The 16,964-nt window shown below is 42.8% G+C and overlaps 1 protein-coding gene across 9 annotated transcripts in view; it reads left to right on the forward strand.

The window, feature by feature from the left end:
- CARMIL1 (capping protein regulator and myosin 1 linker 1) overlaps window positions 1–16,964 on the forward strand; it is a 360,331-nt gene that overhangs the window by 307,653 nt on the left and 35,714 nt on the right. For 4 of the 9 annotated variants that reach the window (XM_024102104.3, XM_065581992.1, XM_065581991.1 and 1 more), the window contains one exon: window positions 16,859–16,876. The exons of the other annotated variants lie outside the window; for them this stretch is intronic. In XM_024102104.3, the coding sequence (XP_023957872.2) occupies window positions 16,859–16,876 (18 nt within the window). The remainder of the gene's footprint in view (window positions 1–16,858; window positions 16,877–16,964) is intronic. 9 annotated transcript variants of the gene reach the window in all.

The raw sequence follows: 16,964 nt of genomic DNA on the forward strand, positions 1-16,964 counted from the left end.
GTTGCTTAACCCCAACTTCTAAAACTTTGTTAATTATATAGATCATTAGCTCGTTAGTCCCTTAAACATCTATTTAAAGTAGTTTTTTTTATGCTGACAGCCTAAATGCTCCAACAGACCAGAGCTGTGTGAAATACTCTCTTCAGATCTCAAACTCATTCATGCTGAATTTGGGTTTGGTGTTCAGTCTGAATCTCAGCCCAGGCTTTCACTAACATCTATCCCTTTTCCCCAAGGAGCTCCAAAGACACCTGTGATAGAGGAGGCCAAGGAATTGTTGGAGAGGGAAATATAAGTGTTGAACTTGAAACCGCCAATGTTCTAGAGGGGCTAATTGACGTCCATCTGTAAATGGGACCCTGCTGTGTTTAGGCAGTCCTGTGAGATATATATTTAGATACAATCAGGATGAGGGAAGGTGGTTGGATGAGGAGAGATCTCCACCAGCCCAGTCCAGAGAAGAGAGTTGCTATTCATCTATGAACTTTCTGTATCAGACAACAGAATAGAAAGGAGTGCAAGGAATGTGGCTTTGAAAATGACTATTAAAAATAGAGATTTGAGTTTTATTTTCAGTATCTGCCTGTAAAGAATTAGAAAGTGTTTAATACTGTACATTTACAATGCTACAGAAGCTATTCAGACTTGATTCCTAGCCAACATGTCATTATGGCCACAAACCAATAATTTGAATGACTTGTCAGCCGCAGGAGAATTTGCCACTATATTCTGGAGAACATTGGGAATGATTGAATGGTCCAATACAGAACAGGCTAGCTTGATCATTATTGACCTGGGAGTTTCTGATCTCCCTGAGTTGCAAGATAGTAAGTTGATGCTACCCTGATCTGCAACTATCATAGCTGTCTAAATTTAATTAGATCTGTATTTATCTAAAGGCCTATTATGATCAAAGTTGTGTGTAAGTAAGATTGAATGTGACAGCTTTGTTGTTTTATGCAAAAGGCCACTTAGTCTGCTCAGATGAAAGGAATAGGCACAAACTTTTTGAAAGATTTGAGTCAGTAATGAAGGTTGACTTAACTTAATAAAATTATACGTTTTCTCAAATTTTCTAGAAGTGTGAGACAAAATTGACACTTTTTAAGCAATGATGCATTTTACCACTGGCTTAAAATAAATCACCCATTTTAACCTAAGTAGAATATCAAGCATATCTGCATATCTAATTTTTTCAGCAGACTGACTGATTAACTTTCCCTACAAAAGGCAACTACCGTATTTTCCGGCGTATAAGACGACTGGGCGTATAAGACGACCCCCAACTTTTCCAGTTAAAATATAGAGTTTGGGATATACTCGCCGTATAAGACTATCCCTCTTCCAACGCACACCAAAAAAAAATTAAAAAAACATCAGATTTGATTTCAATATGGTAATTTTAATTCAAATGCTTATGACATGCAGGTACTTAGCAGGAAAACTGTCACTTATAAACATAAGGCTGTTTGTCATCAAACATGTAAACATAAAACAGTGCAAGTGGATTAAACTTTTCCTAATTCACTCTAAAGCTGAAAGGAAGGATAAGACAATAAACCCATCGGAGCTGCCATGCTGTTTGTTTTCTAAGCTGTCAACCAAACTGGAACTGATGATGATAGGAGGAAGATAACAAACAAGAGAGAGAGAGCAAATGCCGGGCAAGTCCCTGGCGAGTTAGCAACGCCCATCATAACTGCAAGCTACGGTATTTTTACAGGTTTTGCTGGCGTGACAGTTTCCCTTTAAAAGCCTTCAAAATCCTCCTGTTCGTCATCTGATATCATAAGTACATCAATGACATCTTGTGATACATTTGTAAGGCAGTCATCGTATGGATCGAATTCCGTATCAGATGGTGTGGTCTCAGCTTCGGCTTCCTCTTCATCTTGCCACAAGTAGTCGTCCTCCATACCATCTAATGAATTTGATATGCCACACTTCTTGAAAGACTTGATTACTGTTTCTGCATCAATATCATTCCAGGCTTTTATGACAAACTTGCACAAAACATCCAACTGTGGAGCACGCATGTTTCCTCCTTTTGTGAATGACTTTTCGCCGCTAACCATCCATTCATTCCACTGTTCTTGAATGCGATCTTTAAATGGCTTGTTTAGGCACACATCCAGTGGCTGTACCAACGATGTCAATCCTGCAGGAATAACTGCCGCATCTGTGTTTAGTCTTGCAAGCATTTGCTTGGTGCTGGGAGTTAAATGAGCCCTGAACATATCCCACACCAGTAGACTACATTTTTGAATAAGTCCACCTGGTCGCCTGCTCCATACATTATCAAGCCATAGCTTTACCCCTTCTTCATCCATCCAGCCTTTTTCATTCACATGTACAAAACAACCAACAGGGAACTTGAATTTCGGCATTGTTTTTCTTTTAAAAATAATCATTGGTCTCAGTTTGGCGCCATCAGCTGTGCATCCTAGTACCACTGTAAAACTGGACTTCTCATGTCCTGTTGTTTTAATTAAAATTGTTTTTTCACCTTTTTGATGGACAGTTTTATTTCCAACCATATCAAAATTCATTGGAGTTTCATCCATATTTCCAATACTACTTAACGCATAGCCATGTTTAGTGCGCTGTTGTATTACGTATCGATGGAAACTATTTACTTTGCTATCAAGATCTGCAGGTAATTTTGGGGCAATTTTCATCTTTTGCCTCAGTACCATATTATGCCTTCCCATGAATCTAGTACACCAGGATACAGTGGCCTTAAATCTGTTGCTGTGATCTGGGTTAGATTTGGCCCACTGAAGTGCAAACAAATGTATTTTATTTCGTGTCACTACATAACCGTTTTGGCGATGCTCATTCACCATGTCTGCTACATGTTTTTCGAGTTCTGGCCAATGTGGAGTGCCTCTTCTCAATGCACACTTACCCCTTGGCATACTCTTTAATGCTTTTTCATTTGCTTTCCAGTCCCGAACCATCTTTTCTGTTACTCCATATTGTCTTGCAGCAGCTCAGTTATTATGTTCCATGGCAAAGTTTACAACTTTAAGTTTGAAACTGGCTTCATATTTCTTTCTTCTTGCTGGTGGAGACATGATGGGGTTTTGACTGTTGGACATTTGTATACTGTACTGTATGTACTGGTGCTATACTGTATGAACAGGTACAGATACTGGTGCTGTACTGTATGTGGTACCCAATATACAACAACCAACCAATCACGGCAAGCGATGTACCTTACCGGCGATTGGCTGGTTGTTGTATACAAAGCCTGCTTGGATTGGTCAGCTCTCCCTGCCTGCCCAGCCCTCCCTGTCTCCAAGACTATCAGAGCGGTAGCGCAAACACGCCTCTTTCACCCGTCTGGCCCGCCCTTGTATCCTATTACCTCCTTCTCTGCCTCTCAGATCTCGCACATGCGCGCCTGTGCCGCTTCACTGCAGTCCTCAGGAGCGAGATCTGAGAGGCAGAGAAGGAGGTACGGTAATAGGATACAAGGGCGGGCCAGACGGGTGAAAGAGGCGTGTTTTTCTGGGCACAGCGCCGCTCTATCTCTTTTTTCCGTACCCCGGGCGTCCCGGACGCCTGCAGCTTGCTCCGCCCTTCACTTACACCTTCCCGGTGAAGCGCCCCCTCACCTCGTCATCGGGTGGGGATGCGGCCGCGGCCGTTTTTGAGCTCCCCCCACCATATGCGGCGACCGCAGATTCTCCAGTTCGGCTCGGAAGTTTCAGCACCCGCCCTATAAGACGACACCCGGCGTATAAGACGACCCCCGACTTTTGAGAAGATTTTCCTGGGTTAAAAAGTAGTCTTATACGCCAGAAAATACAGTATGTACATTGTTTGTTCATCCTTTATTCTTTCAACACAGGAGTTATTCTTCCTCAGGACTGGGGTTTTTAAAGGATGCTTGAAAGCTGATCTTCTTTAGAATGGACAAAATATAGCTATATTTCAAAGAAAATTATTGAGCTATTTGAATATTTTTTGTCCCTAGAATATTAAGAAATTACCATTTTTGAGCTATTATTTAAAAAGCAGAGAAGTTATGAGTGGAATATATCCTGTACTAGAAGACTATCACATGTTAGTGATCTTGAAAATACCCATTCCAACAACATAGCAGTGTTACTCTCAGTAATACAGAGTGTAAGGCCAGTGTAAGATTGTCTGCTTTTCTCTGGGGAAACTTTCTGTTTATTTACATTCCTCAGGTATAATAGTAATAATAATGATTAATAGGAAATTATTTCAAAAAATTTCAAAGAAGTGCAGGTTGTAGCATATGTATCTGTTTGTGAAATCCTTTTAATAATGTTCCTGTGAAAGACTGAAATATTTGGGCTGTGAATTATTAATTCACTGTTTGTGTAACCCATGCCTGCTGGGTGTGGTGCTCTGTCCCCCTCTAGTGACACCTAGACCAATTAGAGATTTATGAGTCTGCTACAGCCTTAGCCAAGAGCTGTGTGGCTTTTAGCTCATGCAGTAGAGACTAATGCGCTAAGGTTCAGAGGTCCCAGGTTCAATCCCGCCTGCTGATAAATGGTTACATTCACAGCTAATAAAAATGGCCTGCCTCAATGAATATCAAATCTGCTTTTTTAATACTATAAATATACAATGGTGGCTCTATAGGAAAATGAAGGACGGGTAGGAAACTTCAATGAAATGTAAGCAATAGCTTAATATTGTAGTCTTTCAGTGACACTGCAAGATAAAGAACAATTTCTATAAAGGAACAGAAGACTAGGGGAAAGATAGCACTTGCTTTGGGATATGCTAAAGAGCAGGGCCGGCTTAACAAGCAGGTGCTTGGGGCGGCCAAGGGAGAGGGGCGGCACCTGCGGCAATTCAGGGGCAGCAGGTCCTGCACTCCCTTTAGGAGCGAAGGACCTGCCGCTGAACTGCCGCTGCCAATCGCGGCTTTTTTTTTTTTTTTTTTTTTTCGCTTGGGGGGCAGAAATGCTGGAGCCGGCCCTGCTAAAGAGCAATTGTGACCCAGATCTAGCATATAGGTTCAGCGCTCAGCAACAGACCTGTGATCTTGGAAGTCTTGGAAGATAAGACAAACGTATATTTCTCTGCTTTTAGAGCCAAATATAAAACACACGTCTTTAATCTACATTTCCCACAATGACACATTTAAATAAAACATTCACAAAGCACCAAAAATAAAAAATCCAGCCCTTTCTGACTGTGGAAGGAAAAGAATGAGCAATATATCTTGTACAATTTTGGAAAGTGCTGTGATGCCATGTTGATTGGGGCAGATAAGAACAAAGCTAGTGACTGTCAATGTGTTTACCGTGACTCTTCACTGATAACCTGTCCTCCCACACCCCTGGCTTCTCACTTCCCATTTGTTTGCTTATTCACCTGCTGAGTGATTGACTGAATCCTACATTGGGAGCTCTCTGGAACAGGGACTTTCTTTGCTGTTTGTGCAGTGGAGTCCTAATTCTTGCTTGGGATCCTTGTGTACCACTGCAATAGAAATAATGAATGGTATTACTGCTTGTATACGCTAGCAGTGATGAGATCTGGCATCTATCACATCATTAGTACTTTGCTTCAAGCCCTCATTTATTTCTATCACCCACCTTATTGTCTGTTCTGGAGGTTATGGCTGCATGGTTTTGAAGGATTTTGAGATTTTAATTTTTGGAAAACTATTAGGCAGACTATTTTTATAAAGTGGAGCTTCTTGCGAGCACTACTATCTAGAGGAGGTAATGTGCATCCAGTTCTAGCTTAGGCATTGCAGATCTAGCTTTTTTGGTGGCGGTATAGTTCAAGCAAGAGACTTTTGGCTCTGCAGTTTCTCCAGATTGAAAAGGAGTTGCGCAGATAAAGAAAAGCTTAAAAAGTGTATATTGTCTCATGGCATTATTTTGTACCACTCCTTATGGGTCCTGGATTGGTTAACTTTTCCACTGACTCTAAATCCAGGGGTTCTCAATCTTTCTCACATTGTGAACCCATAGTCCCTCACAAGTAGTCCCCTGCACATACACCCAAGAATCCTGTGTGCTGATTCCCAGAGCACTTTAAAGAAGTCACTTTAGAATCTGGCACAGTGGCATATGAGGGCATTCCTGGAATCCAGGGAGGATCGATCACAATTGATAGAGCAAATCTACTTCACAGGAAGATCAATGTAAACAATGCAGGCAGGCTAATGATACCTCTGCCTCCCCCACATTCAGGACAACTTCTGGAGACACTCCTGGGACTCATGATCCATGATTCTGTGTCTATAAGCTTTTTTCCCTGGTATACAGTGCCATCTGAGAAATCAAAAGACAGTCGGAATTTGCAGGAAAGTTGACAGTTTTGCAGAATCCTGTAGATGTCCCATTCATTTTCAAACGTTAGGAATATGCTAATATAAATTTTATGCAACTGCTATGCTAATGTTACTTTTTACTGGATGCCATTGTATATAGCTTTGCACTCTGACTCCACCAGTGGTTACAAGACTTCTGTCAGTGATTATCCAATACATATTGTGACGGTTTTTCCCGGGGTGCAGTGTGGGCTGCTGAGCCATCTGTCCCACCAACCTGGGCTCCCTCTCACTCTGTGATGCTGTTGCCAGGCTACAAACCTCTGGCAAGTACTGCACTTACACAGACGTTCACAGGCAGGGATACACCCAACTGAGTTACATGAATACTTTGCAGCCACTCATGAACCAACAATAGAGAGGCTCCAGTCAGTTCCCCCTAGTTCCCCAGCCTTACACCCCAGCACTATACCGTCTTGCCCTGGTCAGAAGCCTGATCAGTGTAAGTTCATTACCCAGTCCGCCTCTCCCTTGATTTGGAAAGGACAAACAGTAGCCTTTGTAAACTGAGCTGAGATTTCGCAAGCATTTTAACCAAAATTCACTGTTTTAGGTAAAATATAAAACAGATTTATTAACTACAGAGAGACAGATTTTAAGTGATTATAAGTAGTAAGTGTAGAAATCAAAATGGTTACCTAAGAAATAAAAGTAAATTTCCAGTCTGAGTTCTACAAACAAAATAGGATTTGAATCAAGCAGTGTCTCACCTGATAGATGGTACAAACAGGTCACAGATCTTCAATACACAGGCTGGAACTGCCTTCCAGCCTGGGACCTCCCTCCCCAGTTCAAAGTCTTTGTCCTCCAGATGTGTTTCTAGGTGTTGAGTTGTGGGGAGAGTGAGGCCAAGTCATGATGTCACTTCACCTCTTTATAGTTTCTTCCAGCTTGCTGGAAAGATCTTTTGCTATGGCGTGGGTCAAGGAGACTCCATTTTCTGTGTGCTTTCTCTGAGAAGTCTTCTGAGATGGTCACTGGGAGAGTGGATTCCCTTTAATGGTCCATCAGTGCGTCTGGCTACTCCATTGTTGCACCTGAAAGGCTGGCTGTGGGTGTTCCCAACCTCACAATATATTTCAGTAGCACACCCATAGCAAAACTTCATAACTGCACATACAATGATAGCACATACAATCCAACAGGATATTCCTGTTCAACAGATCAGATTGTAAAATGATACCTCACAAGGCATACTTTGTACAAAACACATCATAATTATATGTGACAGTGGTGAATATGGGGGTTCCAAGGTGCTTCTTTGAGGTACAGAGTGCCACACATACCCACAGGGTGGGCAAGCAAGGTGGTCCTGGTTGCCAACTTCCAGAGTGCACCACCATCCTGCTGTGCTATTTTTCTCTCTCTTCTGATTGGCCAGCCTTTATTTATTTATTTATTTTGGTCCTGCTGCTGTGTGGGTTGGGCACTGAAAATATTTTCCACCCTCAGGGGCAAAACAGCTAAAGCTGGACCTGCATACCCATTACATTTTTAGGCTATAATTTTCAAAAGTCACTAATGACTTCGGGTTTCGAACGTGAGAAACTTTAAAGAGACCTGACTTTAAGTGTTGCATACCCAGCCTCTGAAAATCAGGCTCCTTTAAGGTGTTGGGAGCCCAAAGTTACAAGACTTGTTAAAATCTTGTTCTCAGTCTCTATGGGGTTGAGAGAAGAAACACTAAAATCGTAGTATTGGACAATTCAGGTACACAGCGGTACTGTTTGCTTTCCTAAATCTAGCTCAAATTTCTATGTCAGATTCTACCTTACTTGTCTTGATCTATGCTACTTATTCGCCTGTCATAAAATAAAGTCAGAATGCAAGAAACTGTTTTCAGTAATAATCAATTACACCTGATGAAAAAAGTGCCTCCAGTTTTCTGTCTAGAACATGAATCGTGTAGTGCTGATATTAGATATTTTTTACCTTAAGGCACTTCAGTGTCATGAGCTTTGCCCGTGATCCCTCAGGTCTGATCCTTTCTTTTTCCCCAGAAAGCTCAGGTTTGTAATAGAAGAATGTGTAGTTGTCTGTTTTATGGTGGTATCTAGCTTATTAATATTGACTTCCTGTCACTTATTGCCAGTTTGATTGTTGGCTCATTCTTGTGGGTTTTTTAAGCGAGTCCAATGATCATCATCATTGGCTCACTCCTTGTGGGATTTTTACTGCACTGCATATTTTCGAGTGGAGGGTTTTACTCATAAGTTAGGACATTCTGATTCAACTAATGTCTGACACATTGGTTCTCAGCAAAGGGTGCGCGTATCCCTGGGGGCACTCAGAGGTCTTCTGGGGGTACGTCAACTCATCTAGATATTTGCCTAGTTTTACGACAGGCTGCATAAAAAGCCCTAGCGAAGTCAGTACAAACTAAAATTTCATACAGACAATGACTTGTTCATACTGCTCTATATGCTATGCACTGAAATGTAAGTACAATATTTATAGTCCAGTTGGTTTATTTTATAATTATATGGTAAAAACAAGAAAGTGAGTAATTTTTCAGTAATAGTGTGCTGTGACACTTTTGTATTTTTATGTCTGATTTTGTAAGAAAGTAGTTTTTAAGTGAGGTGAAACTTGGGAGTAGGCAAGACAAATCAGACTCCTGAAAGGGGTACAGTAGTCTGAAAAGGTTGAGAACCACTGGTCTAGCAAGCTCTCCCTCTTCTAGTGGTTGAGGAGCTTTCTGTACTGATTTGCAGCATGGGCCTTTTCACATCTTTTTAACTCCTTTAGTGTCTCACTTGATTTTTTTGGCGCAGATTATATATCTGGTTTGTTCAAGGCAACCTAGTTGGCCCCAGATTTCTATGGTACCTTTTAAAAATAGGAGACACACAATTCTATCCTACTCCTAGTAGTCCATGTGAACTCACTTTGCTTTCTACCTTAAATTGTGCTTTGCCAGGAATGAGAGGAGGATGTCTGATTCTTTTTTTCAGTGTGGGCAGAGAATAGTGGCTCACATGAGGAGGAGGGAAAGAGGAAAAAGAGGATGTCTATAATGGGAGGAAGAAATTAGCCATTTTTTAAAGTGGAGGTGAATTAACATGATTCTATTAAAACAAAGTCATGTGTATATAGAGAGGAAAACCAGGAACAGCTAATATTCCATTTCTTCCACCCTTATTCAGGTTGAGAAGAACCTTACTCCATGTATAGTCCCGTTAGAAAAGGTGGGGGTATTGGTGCAGTATGATGTTGCTTCATGTGAGTAAATGTGGCAGAATCCATATAAAAATTAATATGCATTGGAAAGGAAAAAGGGGACTAGAATACTGAATTTAAATGAAAATAACAGAAATTGGGTAACATTTAGAGTAAGAATAAGCAGAAGGTGATCACTGTTCCGAACTCGGTCTTGACCTCCCTCACCTGGTGGTTGGATCACAGTGTGGTTTGCGAGGGAGTGCCGTTTCACGCCCCGCAACCCTCCCTGCACCTGGTCACAGACGCTTCATCTCTGGGTTGGGGTGCCCATCTCGGCGAACACCATACCCAGGGCCTGTGGACCGCACCCCAACTAGCCCTGCACATCAATGTTCGAGAGCTGATGGCGGTGCGCCTGGCTTGCCAGGCATTTCTCAATCTCCTACGTGGCTGCTGTGTGTTAGTTCTCACCGACAACACCACGGCCATGTTTTACATCAACAAGCAAGGAGGAGCACTTTCGTCGATTCTATGCCAAGAGGCCATTCGCCTGTGGGACTTCTGCATCGCCCACTCGATCCATCTCACGGCATCGTTTCTTCCTGGAGTCCAGAACACACTAGCGGACCGACTCAGCAGGTCCTTTCAGACGCACGAGTGGTCAATTCGTCTGGACATCATCTATTCCGTTTTCCAGAGGTGGGGATTTCCCCAGGTAGACCTGTTTGCATCTCGAGCCAACAGGAAGTGCCACGCGTTCTGCTCCCTACAAGGGCGAGCTCTGGGCTCTCTATCGGACGCGTTTATTCTACCTTGGAAAGACCACCTGTTTTACGCTTTCCCTCCATTTCCTCTGGTCCACAAGGTGCTGCTCAAACTGCGCAGAGACCAGGCACAAGTAATTCTAGTCGCTCCAGCGTGGCCGAGGCAACACTGGTACACCACACTGTTGGAGCTCTCGGTTCAAACACCGATCCCGCTTCCGTTGTGTCCAGATCTCATCTCTCAGGACCACGGCCGACTATGTCACCCCGACCTACAATCACTCCACCTCACGGCGTGGTTGCTCCATGGTTGAACCAGGCAGAGCGACAATGCTCGCACTCTGTCCAGCAGATTCTGCTGGGCAGTAGGAAGCCTTCGACACGGACCACGTACTTGGCCAAGTGGAAGCGGTTCTCCTGTTGGTGCGAACAACGAGCCAAGTCCCCGTTACAGGCACCTATTCCTCTCATATTGGAATATCTCCTATCCCTAAAACAGCAGGGCTTGGCGATATCTTCAATTAGGGTTCACCTGGCCGCTATATCGGCCTTCCACCCAGGGGAACTCGCGTCCTCGGTATTCTCTAACCCGATGGTCGTTAGATTCCTCAAGGGCTTAGACCGGATGTACCCACAACAACGTCAGCCCGTTCCGACGTGGGATCTCAACCTGGTTCTCTCCAAGCTCACAGGGCCTCCATTCGAGCCACTGGCCACCTGTTCACTCCTGTACCTATCCTGGAAGACAGCCTTCCTCGTAGCCATCACCTCAGCAAGGCGCGTTTCTGAACTCAGGGCGCTAATATCCGAGCCCCCATACACGGTTTTCCATAAGGACAAAGTGCAGCTTCGTCCACATCCTGCCTTTCTTCCTAAGGTGGTCTCACCGTTTCACGTGAATCAGGATATATTTCTCCCAGTCTTCCATCCTAAACCACATGCTACTCGCCAAGACCAGCGTTTGCATTCTTTGGATGTACGCAGGGCCCTGGCTTTCTATATTGACCGCACAAAGCAGTTTAGAAAGACGACGCAACTCTTTGTTGCAGTGGCCGACCGGATGAAAGGCTTACCGGTCTCCTCACAATGCCTGTCCTCCTGGATCACGTCTTGCATCCGGACTTGCTATGACCTGGCCGATGTCTCGACGCCGCACCTCACCGCTCACTCAACGAGGGCCCAAGCTTCCTCGACTGCCTTCCTGGCTCAAGTTCCGATCCAGGACATTTGTAGAGCTGCAGTTTGGTCATCAGTCCACACATTTGCAGCTCACTACGCACTGGTACAGCAGTCCAGGGACGATGCTGCATTCGGATCAGCGGTTTTGCTCACAGCAATGTCTCACTCCGACCCCACCACCTAGGTAAGGCTTGGGAGTCACCTGATTGGAATCGATATGAGCAAGCACTCGAAGAAGAAAAGACGGTTACTCACCGTTGTAACTGTTGTTCTTCGAGATGTGTTGCTCATATCCATTCCAAACCCGCCCCCCTTCCCCACTGTCGGAGTAGCCGGCAAGAAGGAACTGAGGGGGCGCCGGGTCGGCTGGGGTATATATCCAGCGCCATGAAGGCGCCACTCTAGGGGGCTCCACAGCCGACCCGCCGGGTGTTGCTAGGGTAGAAAATTCTCCGACGATCGTGCACGCAGCGCGCGCACACCTGATTGGAATGGATATGAGCAACACATCTCGAAGAACAACAGTTACAACGGTGAGTAACCGTCTTTTATGTGAGGAAGGGTGACTGCTGTACAAGAGGCTCTTAGCCCCACCCTGGATTTCAAACTTCTGAATAATTCTGTAGAAAATGGAGATTTCAGGATTTTTTTTTCAGTATCTATTTTTCCCTTACAAAATAGATGAGACTGGATGTATGCTCTGAACCAGATGCAAATTGTTCTACACACGTGGTTCCTTGGGATAATTACGCAAGATGAAGAACTGTCAGCTTATAAATACTTTCAGGAACTGTTAAATTTATTCCATACAGGCTTTTTCTTCCTTGTAACAGAAACTTTGGCATTTTTCCCTTTACGTACTTTAATAGCTGGCATTATGTGGCTTAAAGTAAAGATGTAGAAGCAGTATTACTAGTTAAAATATATCTATCATTTTGTTGAAATTTCTTAGTGTTCATTTGAGCCATATCTCGGCAAGTAACAAAGTGAAGGTTTCTTGGTTAGTAAAATTAAATTAAACTCAAGGACATATCTGCTAAGTTTATCTTATTACATTGCTATGCTTTTATTTTGGAGGCCATTGTTATACAAAATAATTCTAAAAGTCAACCCAGTTTAGAGGAGTCTAAAATGAACGAATCGTGTACTTTCACCAGAATAATTTGACTTCTTGAAAAAAATAAAACAAATACATTCCTTACATTTGTAATACACATATCATTTTGCAAACATAAAACCCATTCTACCCTATGTATAGAGAGCAAATATGTTGTGAAATACAAGAAGTGACTTTGATGTTGTATCCTGAACTGGTATTAATTAGCTGGATCCTGAGTTGGTATTAATTAGCATAACTCCACTGAATTCAGTGGAGCTATGCCAGTTTACACCAGCTGAGGACCTGGCTCTTGATGTCTAAACAATGCATTAGTGTCTTTGCTGTTGAATGTTATGCCAGATATTTAGTTAACGGTTATGTATTGTAATATTCCATTTTACTTTCAAGGATAATGGTACTCCAGGGTCGACTTTAAGGATTATGATCAGTGTAAATGGGAAATGCTTGGCTAAATCCCTGCACTTTGTGCTAAGAATTTACCTCTTTAAAATACGATATAAATTGTTGGCAGTTGAAAGTATTAGCCACCACTCTGTTTTTGTCTTGTTTCTGGATTCTTCTATAGGGATGGGTTAGCCACCTACCCACCCAAAGACTCAGTGGTCCAAGGAAGGATAGTTATTTACTACTCAACCCAATGAGTACTGATACGCTTTTCATGATTTACAGAGGTGTAATGTCTCTAACCATTGTGCTCTTTTGAGAATAATGTAAGTGTGGAAAATGGTGATTGATGGAATGGTGTTGCAGCCTTGAAGGTCATTTCCCTAGGGCACTGGAATTGTGCAGGGATTTTGGTAAAATGCTTTACTAAACTTTTCTTTTGCATAAGCTGTTAAAAGGACGTTGCCAACCCCTTTTTAAAAAATGCATGTTATTTCACTGACTGTTTATAACATCTTAAATCCTTGAAAATAAATCTTCTCTCTCTGCCAGTTTATTCCCATTTGGCAATTTCCCCTCTCCTCCTTCCCACTCTCATTTTCAATGAAGCTCCTTGAGGTTTACATGCTCTTTTGTGCTCTATCTTCAGTAATGGTGACTCCACTTACTCTGGGAGTTGGGTTACTTTAACTTGTACTTATTTTGACAGATGAAGAGGGAGGCATTTTACAGGGGACTCTAGATCTGGAGTCAGTCCCTAGTTCTGCAATCAATTTCCTCCATGACCTTGGGCAAGTCTCTGTGCCTTGGTTCCCCATATGTCAAATGAGGATTATAATGTCTCCTTTTTATCTGCTTTGTCTCTTTAGACCCCAATCCAGCAAAGCTGTTAAGTACACTGTAACTTTAAGTGTGTGAGTAGTCCTGTCGACTTTAATGGGAGTACTCAAACCTTGAAAGTTAAGTATTTGCATAAGTCTTTGTTGGACCCAGGGCCTTAGATTGCAGGCTCTTTGAAAGCTGTCTCTTCCTGAGGTGCTAATCTCAGCTGATTGCTCTAGGTACCTATGCGGCAGTACCAGAGCATTACCAGGAATAGTGGCTATAAAGAAGGGTTTTGTTGTAGTTTGATTTCTAAATGCCACTGTGGGAGATTTATTGAAAGAGGTCTTTAGTTTTGGAAAAATGTTTCTCAAAAGATTCTACACTTTCAAGGCAGGTAACATTTTGGGCCCGAACTACATAATATTCATTGGGGATTTTTTTAGCCAAAAAAACAAAATATTGAAAAAAGTTAAGGGGGTAGGGCATTTCTAATGTTGTTTTTCAAGTTAGCGTCAAACCACAGACAGAACAAGTGATGGGTAATGTCTGTGCAAAATGAAGGCACTCAATATGTATTTAACAGACAATGGAAAAGCGCGAGGGTGTTTTCCGTTCTAGCATCTATGAAAATAAAATAAATATGCTTTAAAACAGCACTTTCATTACTTCAACAGATTAGTAAGAAAAAGAGGAAAGCAATCAGAAAACTTTTACTTCCATCCCAATTCTGTGCGCTATTCACAACTATTAATATAATGGACCAGATCCTCCAGTTTAAGGCTCCATGTGCGGCATGGCATCTGCACCCCAGACCACATAGTTAACATTCCACTAAGGAGGTCTAACACAGTAGCACTTCACTGAACAGCCTAGCACCTATAGCAGTGCACTAAAGTCTCTTAAATAATTAGCACCCTATAGAGCTAAGGCAAGTCATGATCCCCAGCCTAAAATGTTTCCCATGTCATCTATGAAAATACAAGTTTCCAGAGGAGTTTTAAAGAGGTGCTTTGGAGAGGAACAGGAAGACTGTTCCAGAAGGCAGGAACTATGGGAGAGCAGGCTTTCCCACCACCACAAACCCTAATAAGGGACAAAGATGAATCCCCGGCAGAGGGAATTTAGGGGAATAGAGAGAGATGGCTCAAGAAACAGGATGGGAGGTGAGGGGGGGGCCGCAAGTTTTATGGACACTTTCACAAAAGAAAGGGGGGGGCAGTTTGACCTGGATCGTGAAATGATTTGGTGCCCAGAGGAGATGTTTCAGGATAAGTGTGGGGTAGCCATATATGTCTGAGAAGGAGGGATTCTGCCCCTGGTAGATTCTGGACAACCAGGACTTTGGGGTAACTCTACAGAATGAAGTTAAAGTAGTCCGTCAAGATGAGATGAAATGAAAGTACAGAAGAGGATTCCAGCAGAAGTGTGGAGGACTGGCATACAAAACCAATGTTGCAGCCATCATAACAGGCAGGTTTGCCCAGACAAATATTGGAGAAGAATTCAGCTGAGGATAAAACTAAGATTGCATGCACTGCAGTCAAATGGGATTTCTGAGTCAAGCGAGGAGATAAAAGACATGGTGCTTATGTGAGGATTTTGTTCTTGTCCTTCAGAAGCACTTCTGTCTTTGAGACATGTAGCTGATGGTAACTTCAAGGAAATTAACTGCCTGACAAGGGGATGATTACTGCAGAAAATATAAAAACACAAAGAAAAATAATATAATTGCCTTTCTGTCCATTGAAAACCTAAACAATGAACTTCACATTACTAAGAATACAGCGTTCTGTTGCGGGGCTCGCCTTTTCTTGGCAAGCTAAAGGACAGCATATTAACCATTATAAAGCAATACTCATCACAGTACAGTTAAACAGGATACTTGAAGGTATTAACTTTTCAGTCTGAAGAAGATGAAAATATCTGTGGCACTTTATTACAGCAGAAGTTCTTGTGAAAATTGAAGACATGGTGGTATTAAATGGAAACTTTTTCCTTACTCTAAACTCTCTTATGGAACTGTTACTTCTGGATCTCTACTCTGCATGTTAGTGTCCATATTTAAGACTAAGGTGAACCTAATTTACATCCCATCCTCTCATTGGACTGTTACCTTGTTGTGGTAGAGAGGCTTGTCCGTCCCAATGACCCTCAGAACTACATCGTCCAGAGTCTTGTACTCCTGGTAGGGCCACCCTTGACAAACAGGTCTGAGGTGAGGTTCCAGACTAAGCGTGGTCCAAGCTTTTCAAGACAGGTCAGGCTACGCCTTCTACCGTAAGTAACAGTAGATAGTACTACCTGTGACTGTTGGCCAGAGTGGACAGCTATTCCTGACTCCCTCTGGAAAGTCCTCTCTGGTGGACCAGGTGGCCAAGCAGATATGCCCATCTCCCCAACTGTGAAAGTGGATGGCAAGAGCTGTGTGGACAGCCTAGGCCATAAGTTCGAGTGCAGTAGGACCTGATGGCCATCCATACATCCAAACTTGTCTCCAAACATTCTTGACATTGGCGTGCCACTGGATTCAGACAGGCCTGGACGAGAGAGTGAGGGTGACTCTGCACAGCTTTCCCTCACTTAAATCCAATTCACGCGGTAGTCATGACATCGTTTAAGGGAATCTGTGTGTTTTCTTTGCTCTGCTGCTCTCTGTGATAAAGTTAAAGGCTTTAATTTGGAAGCCTTGTTCACACGAGGAAAAATCAGATTTTCAGTTTGCCACGAGTAAAACTCCACTAGTAGTAGCAACAGGGGAAGCCTGAGCATAGACAGAGTGCAGGTGTTGCTATCATTGGGGGAGCTGCATTGGTTGAAAATTACAGGTCTTAATTTAGCCAGAGATCACATCCCTGGTTAACTATCCCATCCAAATATGGAGAAGAGAAAGCTATTGCCATGCCTCTCTGTGTGAAGGGATTTTATCTCATTTTTGCAAATCACCTTTCCTGCTAAGACTTGTAAGAGTTTCAGCTGTAGTTTTCTTTACTTTTGGTGACTTTTAGTTTGCCTCTCTCCCTGGGAACTGCTGTTGCTTTGTCTTCCCTCCATTCATATTCTGTTTTTCTTTCTTTTTTTTGCTGCATGGAGACTCTCTGCTGTACAAGTGTAAGTATTTTTTTAGCTCTGCTTTTTCTGGCCTACTTGTTTATGTTTTTGTGCTCCATTTGCTTCTGTGCTGCCTTCCTAGTCTCCT

This window comes from Chrysemys picta, chromosome 2 (genome assembly GCF_011386835.1).
Source record: "Chrysemys picta bellii isolate R12L10 chromosome 2, ASM1138683v2, whole genome shotgun sequence".
NCBI classification, from domain to species: Eukaryota; Metazoa; Chordata; order Testudines; family Emydidae; genus Chrysemys; species Chrysemys picta.